Source organism: Symphalangus syndactylus, chromosome 19 (assembly GCF_028878055.3).
Source record: "Symphalangus syndactylus isolate Jambi chromosome 19, NHGRI_mSymSyn1-v2.1_pri, whole genome shotgun sequence".
NCBI lineage: Eukaryota > Metazoa > Chordata > Mammalia > Primates > Hylobatidae > Symphalangus > Symphalangus syndactylus.
Window position 1 is genome coordinate 65,859,210 of NC_072434.2, and position 27,948 is coordinate 65,887,157.

Genomic DNA, 27,948 nt, shown 5'->3' on the forward strand with positions numbered 1-27,948 from the left:
CTGGTAGCATCCTCCTTCATCAGACCCCCACTCTCTGGAAGCTCCCTAGCCCCTGGGCAGCCTGCGGGGAGGGCGGCGGCAGCAGAGAGCTGGACACTACACAGGCCAGGAAGGGCCGACCAACTCTCCACTATTCCCAGGAGAGGCTGCTGCCGGCTGATTTTTAATTTCAAAGCCACGCTTTGTCCTGCAAATATTATATATTGTTTATTTTAGGTCAAATAACCCCATAAATACGTAAGTAAATAAATTGGTCACTTGCAGCGATCGTGGGGGAGGGCACAGCGCCCTGCAGCGCAGGCGACGGAAGGTTGTTGAGGCAGTGGGGCGCAGACCACGTGGAAGCTGAGCCACCACCTCCCACTCCCCGCGCCTCCCCCCAGAAGGACGCACTGCTCTGATTGGCCCGGAAGGGTTCAGGAGCTGCCCACCCTTTGGGCTCGGGGCCAAAGGCCGCACCTTCCCCCAGCGGCCCGGGGCGGCCAGCGCGATCCGGCCTTGCCGCCGCCACCTCGCGGAGAAGCCAGCCATGGGTGCCGCCGGCTCCTCCGCGCTGGCCCGCTTTGTCCTCCTCGCGCACCCCCGGCCCGGGTGGCTCGGGGTCGCCGCGCTGGGACTGACCGCGGTGGCGCTGGGGGCTGTCGCCTGGCGCTGCGCCTGGCCCACGCGGCGCCGGCGGCTGCTGCAGCAGGTGGGCACCGTGGCGCAGCTCTGGATCTACCCTGTGAAATCCTGCAAGGGGGTGCCGGTGAGCGAGGCAGAGTGCACGGCCATGGGGCTGCGAAGCGGCAACCTGCGGGACAGGTACGGCCAAGCGCGGGCGCGGGGCAGCAAGGGGGTGAGAAGGGCGGAGCGCAGGGGAGGTCTGCAGAGTCTGCTTACAGGTCCCTCCTCCTATTACAAAGAAACTGGGAGTTGGGTGAGACAAGGCCAAAGAGAAAAAGGAACCCTCACCCCCCAGCATCAGACCCCGGGGCTCTGGGACTCTGAGCGCGTGGACCCGTTTTCCCGGGGTGGGCGGATTTCCACCTCTCACTGGCTCTTTGGCGTCATGTGCTCCTGCTGGGGGGTGGTATCGCTCCCAGGTGTCTGCCAGTGAGCAAACTTCTTAATCTCCATTTAGTGGAGGCGGCTAGCTTAAAGAGATTGGTTCTCAGGTGCTTTATTTTGAGTGATTTTCTTGAGATCTTGGGGAAAGCTGGAACTGTAGAGTCCAGCCCTCCAAGAGCGCAACAAGGCGGAGCTCATAATAGTAATGACAGCAGTTCAACGAATACTCGGGCGCGGTGGCTCACGCCTGTAATCCCAGCACTTTGGGAGGCCGAGGCGGGTGCATCACCTGAGGTCAGGAGTTCGAGACCAGCCTGACCAACATGGTGAAACTGCGTCTCTACTAAAAACAAACAAACAAAAACAAAAATTAGCCAGACGTGGTGGCGGGCACCTGTAATCCCAGCTACTCAGGAGGCTGAGGCAGGAGAGTCGCTTGAACCCGGGAGGTGGAAGTTGCAGTGAGCCAAGATTGCGCCACTGCACTCCAGCCTGGGCAACAGAGCGAGACTCCGTCTCAAAAAAAAAAAAAAAAAAAAGGTAGGGGGGCATTGCAGATGCTATTTTCCCCAATTCTCTCAAGCACTCTTGTGGATAAAGAAGCTGAGTTCAGAGCCACACAGCAGCAGAACCAGGACTCTTATTTTCTTTAGCACACTGGGGCTTTGTAAAGAGTGATTTTGTTAATGTCCTGTCTGAGTTCTGAGAGCTACGTGGATTCCTGGGGTTCAGCGAAGGCTGCAAAACCCGGGAGCTGGCAGCTTTGTCCTCTTTAGGGTCTGGCTTCAGGCCAGCCTCGGGTCTTATTGTGAGGCTGCACTTGAAACTCCTTTCCAGATCAGCCCTCGCAGTTCAGCAAGCACCACAGGACTAATGGGAGCTGTAACCTTTCTCCTACCAGCTCCCCAGACAGAGGGCGATTCATGACATAGTTGAAAGGTGAGTGATGCATGCATCTTTGCTTCAGGAAGGAAGCCAAGAATCCTAAATATTCCATGTTTTGGGCCAGGCGCGGTGGCTCACGCCTGTAATCCCAGCACTTTGGGAGGCCGAGGTGGGTGGATCACAGGTCAGGAGATTGAGACCATCCTGGCTAACACGGTGAAACCCCTTCTCTACTAAAAAATACAAAAAATTAGCCGAGCTTGGTGGCGGGAGCCTGTAGTCCCAGCTACTCAGGAAACTGAGGCAGGAGAATGGCGTGAACCCGGGAGGTGGAGCTTGCAGAGCTCCACTATGGCGGAGATGGCGCCACTGTACTCCAGCCTGAGCGACAGAGTGAGACTCAGTCTCAAAAAAAAAAAAAAAAAAAAAAAAAAAATCCATGTTTTGTATAGTAGGCTCTGAAAAGTGGTAGAGTTTACTGAATTAGTTTTTGTAGGCCCCAGAGGCAAAGGGCACTGGAATTTTACTACTTAGATTCAAAAAGCAGTTTTTGGGCTCATATTACAATAGATGACAAGAAGAGCTGGGCTTTGTACCAGACACTATGATAAATTCTTTATTTTCGTTCATCACACACTCCCAGAAAGTGTGATAAAAAGAAGCCAACACTAGCTTACAGTCCTAGGTGACAACCGACTAAACAGAGGTTGTGACACGTGCCAGGGTGCCAGCATAGAGGATGCAGTGCTGGAAGCTGGCTGGGGCCATCAGGGACAACTTCAGAGAGGAAGTAACAGCTTGAGCTGAAAACTGGAAAATGATTCAGAACTTGCTGGGCAAGTAAATTGGGAGAAGAACTTTCTAGAGAGGGAATAAGCTGGGCAAAGACATCGGCTTGCGAGGATGGGGTATGCTGGGGGAAAGGCTGGCATAGTCAATGCCAGGGGGGTCCAATCTTTTTGCTTCCCTGGGCCACATCGGAAGAAGAATTGTCTTGGGCCACACATAAAATACACTAACACTAACAATAGCTGATGAGCAAAAACAAAAACAAAAACAAAAAAAATCTCGTAATGTTTTAAGAAAGTTTATGAATTTGTGTTGGGCTGCATTCAAAGCTGTCTTGGGCCACACATGGCCCATGGGCCACGGGTTGGACAAGCTTACTCTAACGTATTTACCAAAAGGAACTGGGACATAAATAGGATGAATGTTCTTTGCAGCACTGAGTGTTGAATGTTCATTATGATGTTATTTACAGTAGTCAAAAGGTGGAGACAACTAAGGTCCATTGATGGATGAGTGGATAAGCAAAATGTGGTATATACACACGATGGAATATTATTCAGCCATGAAAAGGAATGAAGTTCTGATACGTGCTACAACATGGATGGCCCTGGAAAACATAATGCTAATTGAAATAAGCTAGACACAAAAGGACAAATATTGCATAATTCCAATTATATGAAATGTCTAGTAGATAAATTTATAGACACAAAGTGGATTAGATGTTACCGGGGGCTGGGGGAAGGGGAAAACGAGGAGTGATTGCTTAATTGGTACAGAGTTTCTGTTTGGGGTGATGAAAAGATTTTGCAAATAGTGGTGATGGTTGCACAACACTGCGAATGTACTTTACTGCCACTGAATTGCACACTTCAAAATGGTTAAAATCACATTAAAAAAATTCCATTCTCTGTTGATGGACACTCGGGCTGTTACCACTTTTTCAGCATTTTGATTAAAGCTGCAATAAACATTGATACACAAATATCTGTTTGAGTTCCTGTTTTCAGTTCTTTGGGGTCTATACATAGGAGTATGCTAGGTATTTTATGTTTTCTATATATTTTACTGCAATTAAAAAATAAATATATAAAAGACTGGCCTGTGTGAAGACCTCAGGAGGTAAGAATGGCTGGAGCAGCAGCTGGATCATGAAGGGCTGTGCATGCCTTTGTTTAGGAGTTGGTCTTATCCTGAAAGCAGGAACCATGGAGGGATTTTGAATGAGGGGGTCATAAAGTTAGATTTGCATTTTAGAAAGATGTAAACTGCCATTACCAGGAAGAATATTAGAGAGAATATTCACCTGCTGGTCTCAAGGATTTGGGGCAGGGCAGGCCTCTGTCTGTGCAGAAACAAAGTCTGATAAGAGGGCAGTTACAGAAAGGGCTTATACTAAGCATATTTTTCTAGTGTAGCTGAACAACTCAACCATGATAACCTGCTGGAAGTGATGCAAGAAATATCTTGAACGACCTAAAGTACCGGCCATATTTTTTTCGTATGTCTGGAAATCTCAAAAGCACATGCTCACTTCTATAACTGTAATCGTTTGATCAGTGTGTACTGTAAGGATTGAAATGCCAATATGTTTTGCTTCTTTGGTAGCTGAGAGATAACCTACAAAAACGTGTTGTTCTTGTTCTGGAAATGGCTCTTTCTATATTACCTTTATTTCTCCATTTATCTTTTTCTCTAGGAAGTACCTATAGGCCAGGAATACTGGGCCAGAAAAAAAAATACTGTCTAGTTTAGCAAATTGCAGAATGGACAGCACTGAATATTGGAACATAAAAATTTTAAAAAGATGGGGGCTGGAACTGGTAGATATAAGTGGCACTGTGTGTTGCTCAGCTAAACGCCATGCCCTGTGAACAATATAAGCAACAGTCTTGCTATTTCCACTGACAAGAGCCTATTGCCTACCAGATGCCAGGCCCTGTGCTTCCTCCTGCCCTTCAAGTCTTCCCGTAAAATAGATTTTTGTCATCTGCTTGGGGCATGTTTAATGAAAGTGATCAGGCTTTCTAGAGATTGAGATGAAAATATAATTAACATCTTTGATTTCTGTGCCATCAAAGAGCTCAAACTGTTCTCCAGATATATGTTGGATGCTTGAGTGTTTATTAAACCCTTTGAAATTAAGTGACAGACTCAGTCCTGTGTGCTGATGTTTAGGACAGACAGACACACACACTCAAACTCACACACGCCAGGCTTATGGGGCAGAAATCAAAGATGACAACAATATCTAATTGAAGCTCCTCCAGGGTCTGGCTTCCTGTCATAATGGTTCACACATATCCTGTGTTTTGAAAACGGCAGGTTTTGGCTTGTGATCAATCAGAAGGGAAACATGGTTACTGCTCGCCAGGAACCTCGCCTGGTCCTGATTTCCCTGACCTGTGATGGTGACATCCTGACTCTCAGTGCAGCCTACACAAAGGACCTACTACTGCCCATCAAAACGCCCACCTCAAATGCAGTGCACAAGTGCAGGTAAGGAAAGGGCAGGTCGTAGCCCTTGTGTGAATGAATAGTCATGCAATTTTGAGAAAACATAAACTCTAGAGGGAATCCTGAGAAACATATCAATAATGAACCGTTGATTGCATGTGTACCATATATAGAACCAAGTCCTCAACATTATGAAGATCTAAAAGAAGGAGAAAGAAGGAAGCAGCTTCAGAAACTTGTGTTGTGGAGATGACAGACATGAAAGTGCTATGTAGAAACCCATGAGAACAAAAGCATATTGACATGTCAGCAAGAGAAAAATAACAGCACCCAAAGATCAAGCACAAAAATGGGGTGTGAGTGGTGGGGGCGAGTGTCCTAGCAGAGGTGAGACTTGATCTATGTATTCTCATAGAACTTTTTCTACTTGGCTTAGAAAAACTGGGCACCTTCCAAATCTGAGTTAGGAAAGGAGTTGCAAATGGCTATGTGACCCGTAAGATTTAGTTCTAATGAAAGGAAGTTCCAAAATAGAAAAGAACAGCTCTAGCTAGAAGAGTGATCCAGCCAGCGGCTGCCCAGGGGTCAGTGTCAGAATGAGGCTGGGGATGTAACCCAGGAGGATGTTCCGTACACAAGCCCTTCCCTCAACATCAGAAGGGCTGCAACGAAGCAATTCTTCTAGGAAAACTAGTTTTGCCTCCAAGAAGTCATGTCTAGAGTTCATTTCTTATCTCATTATGGGAAAATTAAAGTTGGTCCAGTTATATTCTTGTTATAGTTTCTGCATTTGGAATAAAGATGCAGTGTGAATGTTACATGTAGTTTATAGCCTATCATAAAAAAATAGCATCACCTCAAAAAATGTAGTGATCTGAACAATGTCTAAAGACCCAGAAAAGTTCACAAAATGCAATACTGATGTAATTTCTACATTTTAGCGTTTTAAACATGATAATATGCTTTTTGGAATTTGGTGGTTTTTCAGATTAGAAAAATGGTACATATTCATTGTTGAACATTTGGGAAATACCAAAAAAAAAAAAAAAAAAAAAGAAACTATCTGTGATAACTGTAATTAATATTGTGGCATATTTTCTTTCAGTCCCTATGCCTACTACTTAAAAACCAAATTGAAATAATACAAAAAATCCTTTACTATTGTTTATATACTTAAATTCATATGTTGAGTATTTTTTCATATTGTTAAAAAATCTTTAAGGGCACCATTTTTCATGTTGGCATAATATTTCATTTTGTGGGTGTCCTCTAATGCGTTTTAATATGCCCCATGATTAAACATTTTGATTGTCTTAATTTTTTTCCAGGTATTAAGAAGAATGTGATGAATATCTTGGCATAAATCTTTGTATATATCATTTGTTGTTTTCTTAGGGAAAATATTCTAGCAGTGGTTTTGTTTGAAATAAGAATATGGATCCCGTAGGCTTTTGATGCATCTTGCTAAATTCTTTGCAGAATGGTTTTACCGATTCCATTTTAACCATTATGTTAAAAAACATTTTGCCATTTTTGTGGGCAAAAATGATAATTTCTTGTTAATTTAATTTGTATTTTTCCCTGAGTGAGGTAAGCTTTTAAATATTCATATTGCAATTTGTATTTCATGTTTGTCCATGTCCTGATTTGTGTTTATTTGCCATGGTTAGATATTTACCCATATTTTCTTATAGTTAATTTTTTTGTTTAATTTTTAATTCATTTGAAATTGTGTTGAAACTTTTTTCACAGTCCCATATGGGCATTTGGTCCATGCCCAAAAGACTAAACAAGGGCATGCTTGGAAATTGCAAAATAAAAAGGCTTAGACATGCTATAGTAGTATACAGACTCTTTGAGCAAAGATTCCAAGGATCATCTGGACTCAGGTTTCTTTTGACAGCCCAACCTATTCTCTTATGAGGGAGTTGTAACCTCAGCCCACAGTTTCCTAAAGATTTCTGATGAGTTCTTGGGGCGCTGGGGTCGTGATCACAGGCAGTACGCCTGTTTTCATGGTCGAAGATGTTACTTGATTTTCTCACATGCCTTGCCTGCTACTAATAAGATACACAGAATTAAGGACTTTTGCTATGGATTATTCAGACAAACAGCCTCAAACCTCAAACCATCTCAAGCCATGCCTACATTATCTTTGTCAAAGGGTCAAAGGTTATAGGAGCATTTGGAATTTTATTTTAATTCTTCACTTGCACTCTTTGGGACAGTGTGCAGGTGGGGTGCTGGGGCCAAGATACAGCAGAGGCCAATCAGAACTCAGGAGAAATGTGGGAGGAGCAGGAAGAAGTCAGAACAAATTCTACTCCTTGAAAGGCCTCAAGTTCTGGGTGATTATGAACCTGAACCCCAGGATCTAGAAATAGATATTGCAATGGAAATCAGTGTCAGATTAACAGGGCAGATGTTTAAATGGCCCAAGATAGATGCAAATGCTTTGACTTCGTAAAAATAATTATTGCCAATTGAAGCCCCAAGGAGTCAAAGCAGACTTCCTGTCTACATCCTCCGCTGTGTGTGCCCTCCCACCCTCCTATGAAAGCAACTAAGGGAAGCCCTGGGCTGCCGAATGGCAAGTTGAGACTGAGAGGGTGCCTTGGTGGGCTGTAAGGGTTTGACTCTGGAGAAAGAAGGGTGATTTTTTTTTTTTTTTCTCATAGGCACCAACAAAGAGGCATCTAACAAGGAGATGACCTTCAAGGCTGTCTCCATACCTAGATATTTGGTAATGCTGCCATTTCACAAGATGCTTCTGAAATTAGCATTTCAGACATTAAACTGCACACACACACACAGATGCTAAGCCCCCCACATATATTCGGTTCTAGAACTGGTGGATTTGATTTTCGGGAAAAGTAAAACATTATTTGGAGCTAAACCCTGTGAATAAGAAAACGACAGGACCATTTTATTTTGGTTAAAAAATGAGGTTAGGCTTAAAAGTAGTAATAAGTAGATACGATTAATATTAGGTTAGAATGATTACTTTCCAAGGTGACTGTTCTGAAAGGTAATATCCATTTGGGTGTATAAATTTGGGTATGTTTATTTTATTCATTTTATTTATTTTTCATCTTGATCCAGAAAAGAGTAAGGCAGGCACTCCTGGTCTTTGTAAATGGTCTCATTACTTCATAGGCCTTGGGTGCATATTTCAGCCCTCTGATTCTCAGGAGTTAATTTAGAATGTGGGGGGTGACAGTGTGCAAAAAGGTATCAAGTCATATACTACAGCAGTGCACTTTTCTACATGAGTGTTACACTTCAATAAAAAGTTTTTTAAATTTGTGAAAACTTTGAATACACTAATCTCACTGCTTAATGTAACCCAGACACTGTTAGTAATGATTTCTCATTTTAGATATAAAGCAATAAAATAAAATTATATAAAAATATAGGATACTATACTCAATATATTTTATAATATAAAAATCCATTTATACATTATTATTAGAGAATGGATGCTTTTGTTTGATTAAATGTTTGATTTATGGAGTAACTATACAAAGATAGCTTGAAATAACTTGGTTGGGGGACCCTAGGTCATCACTACCTACTGAGCATATCCCAGTCCTAAGAATTGTTTGGGGACTTCTTACGGATTGTTCCTAATCCTCACGACAAAGTTCTGCTTCTACCCCCATTTTATTGATGAAGAAACTGAGTCTCAGAATAAGAAACTATGACCGAGGCCATGGAGCTAGTCATTTGTGGGAATGGAATGCTCACCCAAGTGGATTTACTTGATCCACTAAGCTTTCTCAAACTTCTAGCATTTGCATAACACCACGACGATAGTAGGCAAAACCATACACCGCCTGTACTCTTGTTTACTTAATATTTCTCTTTAAATTGATTCTGCTTAAAAACTAATCTTAAACACATTTATTTAAAAAAGAAACTTTATGTAGCTACCCATATAATTTGCCAGGTATATGGCTTTGTATGGCTGCCTATATAATTTATATATATGGGTTTATATATAAATTTATGTGGCTACCTATAAACCTTATATGGCTACCTGTATACAAACTTTATATGGCTACCTATATAATTTGCCAGAAAGTAACAAACACTCAATATGCTAAAACATTACTAAATTCTAGCTAGAAGCTGTTGCCTACAGAGGTCTCTGGACCTAAGGTGTGTTCTTTCTTTGTTAAAAGAGGTGATTATCAAGTGTTGCTAAAAGGTAAAGATTTATTACCACTAAACTGGAATTTCTCTCTGTGCAATTCACCGTTATTTAATGCTATACCCAGGTGCCATCTACAATTTTCTTGAATGCCAGCAGTGGTAATGGTCCTGCACTTTGTGAAACACTGGCCTACACCATAGCATTTATTTTCCTCTCTATAGCTGTGAAATTCATATAATGCCAAACAGCCCTACATACGACTATGTGCTGGGGAGTGGAACTTCAAATCCTGCAAAGTTATAACTTGCAATCAAATCCAGTAGATTATTATTGTTATTATTAAATAAATATAATATTATTGTTAATGTTTGTTATATATAAAGTTATTATCTGTAATGTTTTAGACTTTATAGAACATTTTCATATTGTTGCTGTTACTATACTGGCAAAGTATAGCCAGGCCTGTGAATAAAGATTTCTGGTCGCTATTCAGCTGGGTGAACTAGATTTTGCAGTAATTCTAAGTTTACTTTATACTGATACATTAGTTTTCTTCTGGAGAACTCAGTACATTTTCAAATATATTATTTCATTTCATCCTCCCTGCATTCCTTCCAGGTAGAGGGACACAGTTGTACAAAACTTGATTTTTAAAATGGGGAAAGCAAAGCTTAAAGGGGTGCTGCTTTCATTTTCATTTGGCCTTACGCAGGTTTGGAGTCAGGGCCAGGACTAAAATTACGTCTTCTGATAATTAAGAAATGACAGTAACGTTACAGCTAGGAGCAGCTTTTCTGATGTAACTAGCACATATTAGGGTGCATGGATTTTCAAAGCCATGTCTGCGCTTTGTTCCTGCCACCCCTGCAGAGTGCATGGCCTGGAGATCGAGGGCAAGGACTGTGGCGAGGCTGCCGCCCAATGGATAACTAGCTTCCTGAAGTCAGAGCCCTACCGCCTGGTGCACTTCGAGCCTCACATGCTACCAAGACGTCCTCACGAAATAGCAGACTTGTTCCGACCCAAGGACCAGGTGAGAGTTTCTGCTGCCTCCACGGGTAGAAAGCAGTCACCCCCAGACCAGGGGGCTCAGGTGGCATCTCTGATGACCTCGGCTCTGTTGTTTTCGGGGCAGCCCTCTGGTAGCTCAGATCACAAGCAGTAGGCAGAAATAAAGCCCTTCCCTTGGAAGCGTTGTTTGTTTCTTCGTTTGGGGGACTCTTGAATTTTTGCCCTTGAGCATCTACCTTCCTATTTGTGTAAGCATTGTGATGCCAGTAGGGTTTCAAAACTGTCCTGCACCAGTGTCTTTTTTTCATTCTGTTCTGTAATTGCACATGGAGTCCAGAATTTTTACGGTTTGCAGTTAGTTGTATGTCAGATTCCAGTTGTGCAACTTGGCATGGGTATGGAGATACACAGACTCAAATGATCAGCCTTAATGGCATAAAGCTCCAAGGATTCATCATAAAAGCAGGGTTGGTAGTACCATATACTGCTTTTACCATGGCCATAAAAAAAATAAATTATGCTGTAGTCCTTACTACTAAGGAGGCTGAGGTGGGAGGATTGCTTGAGTCCAGGGAGTTGAGGCTGCAGTGATCTCTGATGGCGCCATTGCACTACAGCCCAGGCAACAAGGAGACTCTGTCTCAAAATATATAAATAAAGAAACAAGCAAGTGCATAAATTATGGTCAACATAAATATTAATTTGTAAGTTGCATAAAATAAGTATTCATGGAATTAGTGAACATTTAAATCAAACATAATGAGGTGATCGAACTCAATCACCTTATTAAACATTTGAGAAACGGGAGGCTTAGAAAGGTTCAGTGATGTCCCCAAGGGCACACGCCTTGTGGCAGCTTAGGATTGATTCTGAGTCCTTGTTCCCTTCATTCCACCATGCAGTTTCTGAGTCACTGTGACTTCTATTAAAAGAACAAGAGAACTACTTTGAAAGATTGTGTGTGGGGTGGGGTGGAGCGTGGCGGCTATGTCTAGGAGCTAGGCACACCTAACCACTGGAAAGTTGGTGTGCCACGTGTTACAACAATGTCTATTTCCTTATCAGATTGCTTACTCAGACACCAGCCCATTCTTGATCCTTTCTGAGGCGTCACTGGCGGATCTCAACTCCAGGCTAGAGAAGAAAGTTAAAGCAACCAACTTCAGGCCCAATATTGTAATTTCAGGATGCGATGTCTATGCGGAGGTAACGCTGTGCCCCTTTGCATCTTTCCTTGGATTTGACTTCTTTTTTAAAGTATGAGAGTCTTTGACATTGGATTAGATTATTCTGAAGGATGCATTATTTATCAACTCTGTAATACATAACAATTTGATTTTTAGATTTATTCAGCACCTAATAAGTGCAGACTTCTGTGTGGAGGATGCAAATATTGATGGGTCAGAGACTGTTATCAAGGAGGCAGTTCAGGATCTGAGGCTTCTAAGGAGAATTCTGAGTTGACAGGTTCGTTGTTGAGTCACATTTTCTTGCACAGACTACACGATCTGTGTGGGCCATGGAACAAAGAAAGTGTGTGCTCCTGTCTTGTTAAAGGATGGTCTTCCTGTTTAGTAGACGGCTCTCTTGGAGAAGACAGGCATTTACTGCAAGGCTGCTGGGTGAGGGTTGGGAGAGGTTGTTGCCCCTAAGCTTGATGGCACTACCCTGAAACGCTTGCAGTGCCACCTTCCATCTGCCCTCAGATGTCTGCATGGTGACTTAGCTTGAACAGCCCTGAGGCTTGGTTTCTGGGATTCCACAGGATTCTGGCAGCAAATTTACCTTTGTAATAAATAGCCTTTGGCTATTTAACCTGATTCTCTCCCTGGGCTTCCACGAAGGCAGAGGTTGGTGGCCTAGAGGCTTGGTGAATGGCCACCAGCTGTGGATACTCAACAGAAACCCTGACCCCCAGCTAGGAATTCAGGAGCTCTGGTTGTGCCTCATATTTATGTTGAGAAGGGAGAGGTAAAGGGGACAATATAGTGGTTCTTACGTCTGCCCATTTCCTCCATAACAGGGAAAAATGGAGTCAAAGCAATTGAGTTTTAACCTTTTATACTCAGAGGAACCAATTCTGTTCTTCACTTTTGCTGTACGGAGGCAAAATGTGCTGAAAGAGAAATAATCTAAGAATTTGACTGCCACATTCAAACCAGAGGATGTGAGGGCTGGTTTCAGCTTCTGCGCTGGCTTCTGCATGACTTTGAGCAGCCCCGCTAAGTCCCATTTACCTTGCCTGAACAATGAGATGATCATATTTCTGCCTAGGGTTACCTTAAGGGTCTGTTGAAGGGTCAATTTGGATAATGTAATTTATGAGACATAGAAAAGCAATATCAGTCGATAGAGGATAATAAAAGTACGCCCAAATCCACCGCTAATGCTTCATATAAAATACTCATTGCTCCAAACTTCCAAGGGTAGCGTTTCTTCTAAAGATGGCGGAGAACTTCCTAGTGTGGGGCGGGTGGACTGTGTGCATGTCCCCCATGGTCCTGGGTTGGGCGTCTCTCAGTGCTTCTTTGTGACGAGGAAGTTCTGCCTGTCCTGCTCCTGTGCACCATGGGCCAGCCTGACTTAGACAACAGGAAAATAATCAGTGTTTTGTTGCCTTTGACCATCTCCTTGATATTCATCTCCCACCAGCTATGGCTAAGAGAGCCATTTCTCCTGAGAACATTCCTTCTCAGGAAAAGAGAAATGAATGGGGAGGGTTTTGAATGAATACTTGTGTTGTGCTTAAGTATGTTGTCTCTTCTATGCCTCATAGCAGCCCAGCGGGATAAAGCTATCATTCCTATCTTACAGGAGAGAAGAGAGAGGCTTGGGGAGGTGAGGTGGCCTGCCCTAGGCTACACCACAGCAAGGAGGGGCTGGGTTTTGAACCCCAATTCTACAAGGCCAGAGGAACCCTGAGAATTCTAGGGCATATGTGTGGGGCTGGGACAGCTGGATTCTAATCCACCTGCTTCAGCAAGTGACCGTACAAGCCTGGACAGGTCACCAAACCCGCCGAGGCATCTGCTTCTTGCAGTTGTAAAACACGGGCAATTTTAATGACTCCCTCGCCTGATGGGAGCTGTGAGAATCAAGGTCGATGACAATTTGTGGAAAAGTTCTAGGACATTAAGTACCGCAGAGAGGTAAGGAAGAGTTTCATTCCTGGGAGTTTGGCTCAGACACCAGCTTTTTCCCTATGATCGACTTTAAGCTTTCTTTCCCCCTGGTGTGATCTGTGCACCGAGGGTCATGCTGAAGGCATTTCCACTCCAAAATTCTGTGACAGTAAGATTCAGATGAGAGGAGAAGAGGAGATGGCCCAGAGTAGAACTCCAGATCTCGGAGATTTCTTTCAGTTGAATCTTACTCTAAAAACCCCTGTCTCTCTATCTCTGAGTGTTTCCTAATTGAGAACATTCTGTATGTGAAGCTGGGCGGTAACACAGTGGTGGCTGAGCCGGCCTTGTTTTTAGTAATTCACCCATCATTGAGTGGGTTGCTGCCACTGTGTGGCATGCACTGTGAATAGACACATGAGAACAAGGGTTGAAGAAATGCACTTGCTTCTCCTAAGGAGCTCAGTGTGGTCAGATAGTGAACAAGCAGTCACAGCCCAGTGAGATATGGCCAGGAGGGTGGTGAGCAGCCAGACGTGGGGACGTGACTAACACCTGCATTATGGGGTGAGCTGAAGCGTGGGGCACCCAGGGCTCCGGTCTCAGACCCTTTCTCATTTGTCTGCACTCACTTTTCTGATCTGTTCTTTCTTTCTTTCTCTTTCTTTCTTTCTTTCTTTCTTTCTTTCTTTCTTTCTTTCTTTCTTTCTTTCTTTCTTTCTTTCTTTTTTTTTATCATCTGTTTTTAAGACCTTCTCTGCCCTGAGGACCCCTAACTATATCCTTCTGCCCGAGCTTTCCCCTGCTTCTCCATATCTCCACGCGGATGTCTAATCCAACGTCAGAATGTCTGAAATTGAGGGTCAGGTTTCCACCCCAAAGCCTGCTGTGCTGTCTTGCCCATCTCAGCACACAACAGCTCTGACTTCCGCTGGCTCAGGCCCCAAACTGCGAACCACCCTTTCTTCTTCTCTTTCTCTCACATCCTAAGTTCGTACAGTTGACAGATCTTGGTGGCTGGGCCTTCCTCCCCACTCCCGTCTCTACCCGGATGCAGTCACCACTGGTGCTGCAACAGCCTGGCTTCACTGGCCTCCCTGCCCTGCCCTTGACCCAGTCCTGCCACCATCCATGGACTGTTCTCAGCACATCTGTCAAGGTAACCCTGTTGATGTAAGTAACATCATGTGATTCGTCTGCTCAAAGCCCTCTCATGGTTCTCCACCTTTCTTCAAGTAAAAGATGGGATCCTTATGGATTGCCTTGAAGGCCCAACATGACCTGCACCCCGCCAGCTCCCAGCCCCTTCTCCTCTCACTCCCCTCTGCTGTCTCACTGTGCCCCAGCCATACTGGCCTTTTTTCTGTGCCCTGGCTGAGTCCTCAGCCTGGCATACCTTCCCTCACAGGCCTCATGGCTCACTCCAGTGCCTCTTTCAGTCCCCTGCTGTGGGCTTCACTGACCCCGCTCACCCAGCCCCCCACAGCACACACCCCACCTAACAAGCTGTGTATACTTAGGTATCAGTGTATTGTCTGTTTCCCCTATGCAAGCTCCTTGAGGACAGGGGCTGCTGTATCTCCAGTCCCTAGGAGAGCCCCTGGCACATAGAAGGTGTGCATTAATTATCTGTTAAATGAATGACCGGATAAGTATTGTCCAGGAGAACGGGGGGCGCTGAGGGAGGGGTGCATACACAGGGCTATGAAGGTAGGAGAGAATGGCCATCTTGCAGTGCTGGGGCTCGGGAGAGGAGGGGAGCTGAGAGCACAGGTACTTGGTGTCAGGTTTTGAGGAGTCTGGGAAGAATTTTTGGCCAGGGAGTGACTGAATCCGATTTGCATGATACACATTTGCCTCTGCCAGGAGCCTGGAGAAGGATTAGAGCAGGCAGGGCCAGGGTGCAGCTGGGAGAGCAGGCTAGCATGGAGGAAGGCCAAGGACCTGCATGGAAGTTTCCAGAAAGCAGGCCCACTCCTCATCTCAGAACCTACCTTCTCAGCAACTGTGGTTTTTCTCTGCCTCCCTTCATCATCGGCACTCCCCACACTCATTTCTTACACCTCACTCTCCCCGAAGCCACAGTAGAGACAACCACCCCACCTGCCACAGTCAGTGACTGTTTCTCAGTCGCCACCACCCCGCTTTGAGGACACATGGGCACTACTTACCGAAACGTTTCTCCTTTAGCTGTACTGCCCTTGCTTCTCTGCCGTTTGTCCTCATTCCTTACTTCCAAGAGTTCTGGCCTTGACCCTTTTCTCTCCCCTCCTTGGTGATCACACTGTCTCCTGCAGCATTGCCCTCTATCACCTGACATAGGTCCCTCAAATGTCCACCCAGGACTCCCTCTGGAGTGCTGCGCCACAGTTCCGACTCTTTGTTGGTTGACAGAGAAACTCAGACTTATGTGCTCCCACCCCAGCCCCTACACCCTCACCCCACCTCACTAAACTCATTCTTTCTTTCTTTTTTGAAACAGAGTCTTGTTCTGTCACCCAGGCCGGAGTGCAGTGGCATGATCCCAGCTCACTGTAACCTCCGCCTCCCAGGTTCAAGCGATTCTCCTGCCTCAGCCTCTTGAGTAGCTGGGATTACAGGCAAACACCACCATGCCCGGCTGATTTTTGTATTTTTAGTATAGACAGGGTTTTGCCATGTTGGCCAGGCTGGTCTCGAACTCCTAACCTCAGGTGATCCACCCGCCTTGGCCTCCCAAAGTGCTGGGATTACAGGCATGAGCCACTGCGCCTGGCCCCCAAACTCCTTCTGTTGACTTCACAGTTTCTATCCAGGGCAGCATGTTTTTTCCTTTCACCCAGGCTCAGAGCATGACAGTCGGCCCTGGCTCCTCCCTCTGCTGTGTTCCTCCCAGCCCCAGCCATGTCAGCTCCCCTTTCTATTCTTAGCCACCAGCCAGATCGGACGTTTGCTACTTCAAGTTTGGACCACTGAGTGCTCCCTCCTGCATGTTGCCACAGCCAAGCCTCCCAGAGCTGATCAGCGTGATCTCTCCCGCTCTAAACGTTTGTAACAGATCATCAGTGTTGCTGCCTTGCTCAGAAGCCTTTAGTGGCTCTCCATGTCGCAAAGGTCCAAACTTCCCACTCAATCATTACATTCCTCTGTAACCTTGCCACAGTCTGCTTTTCCAGCCTTTATTACCAACTGTATTAGTTCATTTTCATACTGCTATGAAGAAATACCTGAGACTGGGTAATTTATAAAGAAAAAGAGGCTTAATGGACTCACAGTTCCACATGGCTGGGGAGGCCTCACAATCATGGCAGAAGGTGAAGGAGAAGCAAAGGCACGTCTTACATGGTGGCAGGCAAGAGAGCGCGTGCAGGGGAACTGCCCTCATGAGATCTCATGAGATTTATTCACTATCACAAAAAAAGCATGGGAAACACCCGCCCCCGTGATTCAATTACCTCCAACTGGGTCCCTCCCATGACACATGGGGATTATGGGAGCTACAATTCAAGATGAGATTTGGGTGGAGACACAGCCAAACCATATCACCAGTGAAAGCTCCAAACTGCAAACTGGTGTCTCCTGGTCACTGAGAATCTTACTCCCTTCCCTACTTAAAACTCTTGACATTCTCTAAAAGCCTGGATTAAAAGCCCCCTCCCCTGGGAAGCCTGCTCTGATTGCTGGACCTCAAAGCGCTCCCTCCTTTCTCTGAAGCTATGGTGTGCTCTGAGCCTCTCCCATACCAGGCTTGTCCTGTTTGAACTGGTCACCTCCCTCCAGGTGCTGTAGGAAGACTTTCCTGGGCTCATCAGTGCTTCTGACTCAATCCCCAATAGTTTTTATTGGACATAGAAGGGGCTCTGGAAGTATTTCTTTAAGTAAGAATAACTTAATTTCCTAAGTGGAACCCTTATTTCTCTCCTTTTATACCCTTTTTATGTGTTTTTTTGTAGCCATAGTGCCCCCTTGTGGAGAAATGTTCACAGGACAGGCTGTGGCTGTGCTAATCCGCTGTGCCCAGTTTTCTGGACTGTTGAAAATATGTGCTTGAGATCCATTTTATGATTTACGACAGAACAAAACCCCTGTGTCATATATATCAAGAATAACACACACTATTGGAGTTAAAATTCTGAGCTCACGATCAACCAAGGACAAGGCAGTTTGCTTTTTAACTTCAGGTCTTTGCCTTCCGCCCTCGTGTGGTGGGCAATTCTCTCCAAGGGTAAGAAGGTCAGGACTATAATCAAATGTCCTTTGCCTCCTTGGTGCCCTTCCTTCTTATCGCTGTCCCCTCTGCCTGGAGTCCCCTTACCCTTCTTTTGTGCCTCTCAAACTCTCTGCCCTTTTAGACTCAGCACCCATCTTACCTATTCCTTATAAAACTTCCTCTAACCAGACCAGCCTGGAGAGCTGTGCCTCTGAATCCCCAGAGTAAGTATTGCCAGCACGGTTAAACCAACACATGACGTGCTGCCTTGGAGTGCTTTTTGTAAATATTTCTGCCATTTAAAAATAAAATATTGATCTTTAGAATTCCATGTATGTATGGCCTATCTCGGCTGCTGTATTGGAGGGCCTTGGTCCACTAATGTGGTTTGTCATGGAAAGTAGGCTCCACTGACCCAGCCCACAGCTCCCCTGGCTGCAGTGCTTCGTAAATGCTCCAGCAAAAATCAAAGAGGAATGAGGCTGCTGGTCCTGCTCCTGATGTGTCCCTATCTGGCCAGGGGAGACATGCACATACTCAGTGACTTAAGGCTCTTGATCCATATGACTTCAGGCAGGCACGGAGGGATCTGATATAATCTGAAGTAATGAGCAATGCCCCCATCTGTCCCCCTCCCCACTTTCACCCACCCCATTCACTTTGTGCACCCCACCTCCCACCACCAGTCAAGTGGGATCATCAGGGAGCCTCCCTGAGCGAGGTGAGTTTCCGTGACATTTTTACAAGTGAGAGGAGAGAGAAATCTCATCTCAGGGGAATGAATTGGCATATCAAAGCCAGAGAGAGGGAACGCCAAGGTGTGTGGGTTTCGCTTGGCAGAGCAGGGCTGGGGGAGAGCAGAAGGCTGCCATCGCTGATGTGGGTGACATCATTAGGTGCGAGGGCTCCTGGGAAGTCTCTGCACACGTGTCAGGGGCAGGGCCCAGAGGTGCTCATGGGAATTTGTGCTTTGTCCCCTAGGATTCTTGGGATGAGCTTCTTATTGGTGACGTGGAACTGAAAAGGGTGATGGCTTGTTCCAGGTAAGGTGCTTTTCTGTCCCTGTGGGGTGAGGGTGGGGATAAGGTCACTCTGCTCTGTCCCCCTTATGATGCTCTGTGTGTGTGTCCAGATGCATTTTAACCACTGTGGACCCAGACACCGGTGTCATGAGCAGGAAGGAGCCGCTGGAAACACTGAAGAGGTAGGACTGGGCAGACGGGGCTCATCCTTGGGTTTAGGTGCTGGGAACAGAAGCAATATTTGTTGGTTAATGTTTATAGGAGGAAGCAGTGAAAACACCACCCACGTAGTCTTGAAACTCAAGAGAGTCCCATTAACGAGATAATTTGGGAAACATTCCCTGGTGTTTTGGACACCAACATGTCTGCTTAAACAAAGACTTTTATTTTTCGTTTAGAAATCGTAATTCAAATAAATCAATGTTTAAAAGTTGCTTATGTATTTTGACAAATTTTATTACAGGCTGAGTATTAGATGATACCAAAAAATGTACTAGGTGTCCTAATGGCATTGTGGTTATATAAGAAATGTCAATATATTTTAGAGAAGCTGATTGAAGTATGTGTGTAGGAGTGAAGTGATGTGACATCTGGAACTTGCTATATATTATTTTAGCAAAAAGAAAAAAAGGATAGATGAGTACATTTTAAAAATGTGTCACAATCTTCATAAATAGAATCTGGGTGATAATTATGTGGGGGTTTATTGCACTATTCTACTTTTATGTTTACTTTAAAATTTCTTAAGGAAAAATTTTAAGTAAAAGACACAGTACCGAGAATCATTTTAAATTGTATATAGTCAAGATGCCGTGTTGATTTTACAAAGTTGATTATAAAATAGCACTATTTACTTTTTCATTTTTATTTGATTTTACCTTTTAAAAAGCATATAAATGTATGAGTAGATAAAAGGCTGAAAGGATATAAAACAAAATGGAGATACTCTTGGTACAGTCATAGAATTATGGAAAAGGGTTATTCTTATATGCAGTCTCTAAACTTTCTATAATTACTCTGCATTACTTTTGTGAAAACAACAACAATAACAGTTTAGTATCCAAGCACTTCAGTGCTATTATCTGCCAAATTTGGGACCCAGGAAATTGCTGAAACTCTGGAAATGAACTAAGGGTGCTTCTGTTCGTTGGTCCTTTTGACATTGAATGCTGAGTCACAGGCCAGGTGTCAGGTCTCATCTCTATAGCCCCTGAGACCCTTCCTTGGCTTTGCGTAAGACCCTTCCTTGGCTTTGGTCCTGACTTGGCACCCCCAGGTATAACTTGTAGAAGGGAGGGCCCTGGGAATCTTGAGGAAGGAATGCAATTGAGATGTGACTATCTTGTATCAAAACCATCATGAACGAGCGCATGACAGAGAGGTTGCACTAGGCTTTGTGGAGCAGGACTCATTCCCTGTAACGTGAGACTGTCTGCCTCCCCTTGCTTCCACCTCTCACCAACCTCATGGCCTTTTTGGGGGCCAACGATTCAGTCTTCTTTGATCAGCACCAATCCCTCCCTGACAATTCTACTGTCCCAGATCTGGCCCCCTCTCTGGGCAAGCTGAAGCCCTGGGCTGGAGGGCTGTCATCCCTGCTGTCACCTCACCCCTGAGCATGAGGCTGTGGCCTGACCTCTCTGGCCAGCACCTGTCATCCTATAGGAGATAAGTCCCAGGGTGTGGGCCAGGCTGCAGCAAGGTTAGCAGGTGGCCATGAGGGCCTAGGCCACCTGGCAGAGAGACAGTGGTCAGCAGGGAAGTCAAACAGGGTGGGTGGAGGGAATTACGGAGAAGGGAGTTTGTGGGACTCAAGGAATCCTAGGTGGATAGCAAGCGGCTCATCTCTACCTGGCTCCAACAGTGTTGGGTGTGATTTGCAGCAACATTCAAAGAGGGGGCTACAGACCAGCCTAAGGGAATCCCAATATTTTGAGGGATGTTTCTCAATACTCAAAACATTAACAACTTTTCTTTAAAAAGCTAATATTGTGGAGCATTTAAGTTTGGTATATTTCATTCCATGTAACTTTCACCTCAAAAAAAAAAAGCAAATAATGGTTTTTACTCTAGGTAATATTCAGGCTGAACTGTTCAGAGTTGAAATGTACTAGTGTCTGCAACTTACTTGGAAATGCAAAAAGACAATACAGTGGATTGATGGATAGATACATGTGTGATAAAGAAAACATAGTCAAGGCCAGGCACGATGGCTCATGCCTATAATCCCAGCACTTTGGGAGACTGAGGCTGATGGATGACTTGAGGTCAGGAGTTCGAGACCAGCCTGGCCAACATAGTGAAACCCTGTCTCTCCTAAAAATACAAAACTTAGGTGGGCATGGTGGCGGTCACTTGTATTTGCAGCTACTCAGGAGGCTGAGGTAGGAGAATCGTTTGAACCCGAGAGGTGGAGGTTGTAGTGAGCTGAGATTGTGCCACTGCATTCCAGTTTGGATGACAGAGTGAGACTCTGTCTCAAAAAAAAAAAAAAGAAAAAAATATATATATAGTCAAGTGTTAAGCTCAGAATTCAAGCAGTGGGTAAATGGGTGTTTGCTGTAAAATTATTTCACCATTTGCCTGTTTGAGAATTTTCATAGTAAAATTTTGGGGGAAATGTCACTATGTGTGACAGAACATTGATGAGAGGGGCAGGGTTATAGCTGTTCTTTGAAATGCACTCACTCACCATCAGAACAAACCAGAACTCAGTCTTCCTGTTTTCCATGGCCACGGAGGAGTTAATAGGGGTAGAAAGCAGGGTGGGCCAGCGGGAAGATCCCAGGCTGGAAGTCAGGAGACCTGGATCTGCAGCACACCGACTGCTGTGCTCCTACCCCCAGCCCCACTCAGGCCCGAGTGTTCTTCCCTATAAAATAAGGGAGGCAGGACAGAAATAGATGATTCTGTGTAAATCAGCCAAGTGGTTTGGGGAATTGGCTGTCATCCTTTTTTGTCCATCTTGTTCTCTCTCTTCCCCCAGGGTGTTGCTCGGTGTGGGGCGTCCTTCCCTCTGGATTTAGAAGGTTTATGCTCTTGCAGAAACGGCCCCCCCAAAGCACTTCACGAGTTTGGGCTCGTTCTCCGCATCTTCAGTGCCCCTCTTCCTCCATTGGGAGCCTGTGTTTATAGAAGGAGGATAATTGACCCTAAACACAGAGTGAGGGTGGGAAGGCGGGGGGCGCAAGGAGCCAGCACACCCCCCTGATCTTCTGCAGGCTTTGTGAAGCCCAACAATCCAGCCCTAATTGCTTCTAATACCCCAGGAGACAGTGCGGCCAGCCTAGGTGTCTTCTCCTATCTCTTGCTGAGATTTAAATTGCCATGGATGTGTAATTTATGTTCTTCCCAAGACAGGTGGTCATAAATCGGGAAGAGAAAGTCCTGGCCGCATCCCATAAATCATGGGAAGGGAAGCAAACAGTGGTGTCCACAGCCTCTCTGCTGTTGGGCAGGTTGCTCAGAGCCTCACCGCTTTCTGCCTCTGGGCACTCATGGTGCCCATGGCTGGGGTTGCTTCTGGAATGCAAGCGCTCAGCTGGGAGACCTCTCTGCCTGCCCAGCCCTGCCTCCTGATGTTAGTCACCCACAGGGAGAACCTGGGGTGCCACAGCAGTGCAAGAAAAAGAAATACAGAGGCATAGGGGAGCCTTTGTCTGTAAAATACTCACAGCGGGCGGCACAGTGGAGGCCTGTCTGCTAACAGGAAAATATGAAGATGGAATTTTTTGTTTCTTTCTTAAGGGAAAGTGATGTACACACTGATCCCCATGGTTGAAGGAATGGCTGGAGTCTGCCATTGTTGCTTCCATGACATCTTGCCCCTAATGGAAAGAATCTAGCACAGTTACTGCATGGGTACTCAAAAAAACGTTTTGCTGGATGCACGAATACTGTGACAGTGATGACGTTTGCCAGCAGCCACTTGTGTCAGGCTGTGCTCTGCTGAGCTAAACACAGAAGATATAGCAGTGCTAACTCCATGGGAGGAGACAGACTCTCCACCCTAGTCTGGCTGTCACCTCCTAATTGTGTGACATTGGCAAGTCGCTTAGGCTCTTCAACTCACAGTTTGTTTATTGGTATATAAACTAGACTTGTAATACCTCTTCTGGTAGACTGGAATAAGGCAAGATATAGGATTTTTATAGATGATAAAATACTGTACACAGTGACCATGTAAGCTGCGGTCATTGAGAGCCCCCGTTTATAAACTTGACACCTTCTGAGAGGAGGAGAAGCCTGAGCACACTTCTTCCTATACTCAGAGGCTGCTTTAAATGAAACCTAACACGAACTTGCCCAGTGGCCAGCCTCTGGAGGTTCACTGTGGCACCTCTCCCGGGAACATTCATGATGCCGTCTAATTTTTTCTTTTCTTTATTTATTTATTGAGACAGAGTCTCACTCTGTCATCCAGGCTGGAGCACAGTGGAGCAATCTCAGCTCTCTGCAACCTCCGCCTCCTGGGTTCAAGCAATTCTCATGCCTCGGTCTCCCAAGTAGCTGGGATTACAGGCATGCACCACTGTGCCTGGCTAATTTTTGTATTTTTAGCAGAGACAGGGTTTCACCATGTTGACCAGGCTGGTCTCAAAGTCCTGACCTCAGGTGACGTGTCTGCCTTGGCTTCCCAAAGTATTGCGATTAACAATGCTGTTTAATTCTTAACATGGCCATAGAGATAGGCAGTCATGAGGCCTCAGGAATGGCTTCTGCCCCTGGTGACTTATGGTCCCATGAACGCCAGTGGTGGGATCAGGCAGTGACCAGATACTCTGCCTGGAGTCATGGCCTGGACGTTGACCAGTGAATGCATAAACCAGGCAGTGTAAACAAGGAGCAGCCCTCTGTGGTGCATGGCACTTTAAAGGTAACAAACTGTTTCCATTTACATTGCACCTTGTAAATAATAGAGACCTCGGTTTTAAGCTAAATAAAGTGTCTTGGGCTTCTTGCTCATTAGAATAGTTATGTTTCGTATTCATTTAAGGAGAAAGTGCACTAAGGAAGATTTTAAATGAGTTTTAATTTATTAATACCAGCAGGAATACACATATGAAAAGTCATATATTTAAAAAATCGTAGAAGACCCATGTATGAAAGAATACTATTTCAGTGTTGAACTTGGTGTGCACACGAATTCATAGACTGCTTGCAATACCTCGTAGTGCCACAAGGGGGCGCTAGTGACCTCGTTGAGTCTTCCCATATCTTGGAGGCGGGCTTCAGCAGCAGCAGCAGGAGGAGGTGGTGCAGGAGGCGGTGAGAGCCCGCAGCAAAACCAGGCAGCTGTAGGAAAGCCCTGGCAGGCCGGCCCGCCGAGAACCCCTTTTCCACTCCCATAGCTCTTCCCGCTTCTACTCCTAGACAGCGGAGTGGACCGCCACTTGTGAGCCGGTGACCACACCTGCACTTTCACAAAGCAACTCCCTCACCCCGACCTGTGCAGTTTAGGGAGGCTGTGCCGGGAGGGGCAGCCGCTCTTTACGGTCCTCTGCTCCTCATTACCTGGTAGGGGAGTGAGTGTGTATGTGCTTGGCTGGCAGGAAGGGATAGGTGAAAAATGTAAGTGGCTAGAAATTGGTGTAGATGACTAAATTGGGAGACCCCTCGGTTCTTCTCAGGCCTGCGGGTGTACTCAGGAGGATGTCGATGACCAGGGTTACATCCTAGGTGGGAAGAGTCCACTAGACTCTGAAGTCAGCCAGGCCTGGGCTCTGGCCCCAGCTGGATCCTTTAGATCTGTGATCTCAGGCAAGTCTGTTATTCCCCTGAGACTTAACTGTAAAATGAAGAAAAGACAAATTCCCACATAGGCAGGTTGTAAGGATTAAAAGAGAGAACATGTGTAAAGTTCCTTATAAACTATCCATGTGTGATGCGCAGAACTCCAACTCTCAATTTCTCCCCAAGATAACGAGAGTCTGGACTCTTAGACTACAGAGCTTGGCAGCAACAGAAACACCCATACAAGCAGCTGATGTGTCCCCTGTTCCTGAAGAGGTCACCTCTGACAGATCTCAGAATGTCATGAGTGTTGCATGCTGAAAGAGGAGAGCCAGGCTAGGAGAGATGCCTGGTTTGTCAGGTCCAAGGGCATTGCAGAAACCTGATTACAGAGAGGGGAAATACTCTTGGCAAGGCAGGGAAGCCTGTGTCAGCAGCTCATTATTTTCATTCATTCATTCATTTGTTCATTCATTGTTCAACCAACATTATTTTTGAGTGGTACAGTGTATGTGTGAGGCACTGTTCCAGGCCATGAGAATGCAACAGAGAACGAAGTGGACCCAGTGCTGCCTGCAGGATGGTTACAGTCTGGGGAAGGAGCTGTGGGTCTCCAGAAGGTGGTTCTAGATTTGACCCTCTGTTTTCTCCTTAACCATTTCTGGTTTGAAGAACAACATTAGAACCAAGTTATTGCAGTCACTTTTTCACTTTTTTTTAAAGCAAGGCAGAATAAAATGAATGATTTATCTAAAAATGTTTTAAATATAAAAATGATGTAAAATTAGGGTTAGATTAAATAAAAAACTGAAGGTTAACTTCTTCCCAGTGGGGAAGGTGGGGGAATCTTGCCATGTGAGTCCCACACATCTGCCCATGTGCCCTCTCCCTGTGGCTTCTTTAATTTTCTGCTGGACAAAAATATTCATATTTATACTGCCTCTGACAGATGGTTATGCTCGTGAGCATACTAATCCAGCTAGCAAACAATGGTGGGTCACAGGTGTCGTAGGAGGCCGGGCATTGGGCATGAGCAGTACAAGGGCATTAATCACAGCTCCTGTTCTCCAGGGACTCTGCCTTGTAGAACAGACAAACTTGTGCCCTGACATTACAGGACAAGACATGTGAGTGTTAGAGGGGCAAAGAGAATTGAGGGGGGGAATTACTTATAGCTGGGGGAACCTGGGCTTCCTTCCTGGGAGATGTGGTGTTTGAGTTGGGCCTTGAGGCAGGTACAATTCTAAAGCATGGGGACCTGGAGGAGGGGCATCCCACAGGAATCACAGAGGACTCACCGAGTCAGTATAATGCAAAGCAAGGTGAAATCCAACAGAGAGCTGCAGAGGCATAGGTAAGGAGCAGATGGCAACAGGTCTGAAAAAGCAGGCTGGGGCCAGGTAGAGCCCTACACACCAGGCTGAATAGTTGGAATGTTATTCTTTAGGCACTGGGGAGCCATGGAATGTTTGTGAGCCTAGGAATGATAAGACCAGAATACAATTAAAACAGTGATATAGTGAAGTGTCAACAATGAATTGAAAACAGGTAGAGAATGAGGAAGAGAGGTTGGTTAAGAAGTTATTATGATAGTCTGAGCATGCTGGAAGCAAGATCGTGACAGTCGGAATGAGGAAAAGCAAGCCAAGTCAAATGATGTTGTACAGGAAGAACCTTGGAACTGGGCAGCTGTGGACAGGCTGTGGGAAGAGAGGACAGTGGTGCAAAGGATGGGCTCCCAGCCCAAGTGATGGCTAGGACGGTGGTTCAGGTGACAGACATGGAGGAGATAGGAGGAAAGATGCCTAGGGCAAAGGAAGATGATAAAGTATGTCTAGACACACTGAGTATCTAATTTTTTTTTTTTTGAGGCGGAGTCTTCCTCTGTTGCCCAGGCTGGAGCGCAGTGGCACAATCTCGGCTCACTGCAAGCTCCGCCTCCCGAGTTGACGCCATTCTCCTGCCTCAGCCTCCCGAGTAGCTGGGACTACAGGCACCCGCCACCACACCCGGCTAATTTTTTGTATTTTTAGTAGAGACGGGGTTTCACCATGTTAGCCAGATGGTCTCGATCTCCTGACCTTGTGATCTGCCCGCTTCGGCCTCCCAAAGTGCTGGGATTACAGATGTGAGCCACCACGCCCGGCCCAGTATCTAACGTCTTAATGCCGAAAGGGGGAACATGAACGTAGAGAAAAGATGTGGGGATGTGGCCATTGCTTATGCTTCTGTCGTTTGCTGGGCAGGCTGTTCACTGCCCCACTCCAGGAGGCGCTGTTCTGTTGACCTTTGACGGGATCGTGCCCTCTCCAGCTGCGCATGCGGAGGCCCTGTGTGGGATGGAAGCGACGTGCTGGTTGAGCTCTTGCGTCTGCTTGGCTGTGACTCATCATGATCTTTTCCTATTGCAGTTATCGCCAGTGTGACCCTTCAGAACGAAAGTTATATGGAAAATCACCACTCTTTGGGCAGTATTTTGTGCTGGAAAACCCAGGGACCATCAAAGTGGGAGACCCTGTGTACCTGCTGGGCCAGTAATGGGAACTGTATGTCCTGGAATATTAGACGCCTTTTAAAAATGTTCTTAAAAATGACAACACTTGAATCATGGTGTTTCAGAACTGAGACCTCAACATTTTCTTTAAATTTGTGATTTTCACATTTTTCCTCTTTTGGACTTTTCGTGTCTCAGTGCTTCAATGTCCCAGTGCAAAAAGCAAAGAAATATAGTCTCAATAACTTAGTAGGACTTCAGTAAGTCACTTAAGTGACAAGACAGGATTCTGAAAACTCCCTGTTTAACTGATTATGGAATAGTTCTTTCTCCTGCTTCTCCGTTTATGTACCAAGAGCGCAGACTTGCAGCCTGTCACTACCACTCGTTAGGAAAAGAGAAGAAGAGAAAGAGGAAGAGTGGGTGGGCTGGAAGAATGTCCTAGAATGTGTTATTGCCCCGTTCATGAGGTACGCAATGAAAATTAAATATGCTCCCCAAATATGGCTGGAATGCCACTTCCCTTTTCTTCTCAAGCCTCCGGCTAGCTTTTGAAATGGCATGAAGACTGAGGTGATCTTCAGGAAGCACTGCAGATATTAATTTTCCATAGATCTGGATCTGGCCCTGCTGCTTCTCAACAGCATTGAATTTCCTAAAGGTGCCCAGGAGGGTGGTTGTGTAGTCATGGAGGTCCCCTGGATCCTTGTCATTCCTCTCAGGTAATGACTGAGTGCTCTTTCTCCAGTTCCAGGTGAAAAAGTTCTGAAGTCTGTGGAGGAGAAGAAAAGTGATTCAGTGATTTCAGATAGACTACTGAAAACCTTTAAAGGGGGAAAAGGAAAGCATATGTCAGTTGTTTAAAACCCAATATCTATTTTTTAACTGATTGTATAACTCTAAGATCTGATGAAGTGTATTTTTTATTGCCATTTTGTCCCTTGATTATATTGGGAAGTTGACTAAACTTGAAAAATGTTTTTAAAACTGTGAATAAATAGAAGCTACTTTGACTAGTTTCGAATCTTACTAACTTCTTGGCA

General features: G+C 45.4%; 1 protein-coding gene across 4 annotated transcripts; it reads left to right on the plus strand.

Annotated features, from left to right (window-relative positions):
- Positions 1-256: 256 nt before the first annotated feature.
- On the plus strand, positions 257-27,921 carry MTARC1 (mitochondrial amidoxime reducing component 1). Of its 4 annotated transcripts, none has more exons than XM_063613957.1 (7): positions 258-804; positions 5,047-5,220; positions 10,205-10,367; positions 11,411-11,551; positions 18,638-18,699; positions 18,789-18,860; positions 26,658-27,921. In XM_063613957.1, the coding sequence occupies exons 1-7, from the start codon at positions 530-532 to the stop codon at positions 26,695-26,697; spliced, it is 927 nt and encodes a 308-aa protein (XP_063470027.1). In that variant the 5' UTR covers positions 258-529; the 3' UTR covers positions 26,698-27,921. The 4 variants fall into 4 exon arrangements, with proteins under 4 accessions (XP_055090391.1, XP_063470027.1, XP_055090392.1 ...); XM_055234417.2 differs by lacking the exon at positions 26,658-27,921 and adding an exon at positions 18,940-19,110 and having other exon boundaries at positions 259-804; XM_055234415.2 differs by having other exon boundaries at positions 260-804; positions 26,823-27,921.
- The last annotated feature ends 27 nt before the right edge of the window (positions 27,922-27,948 follow it).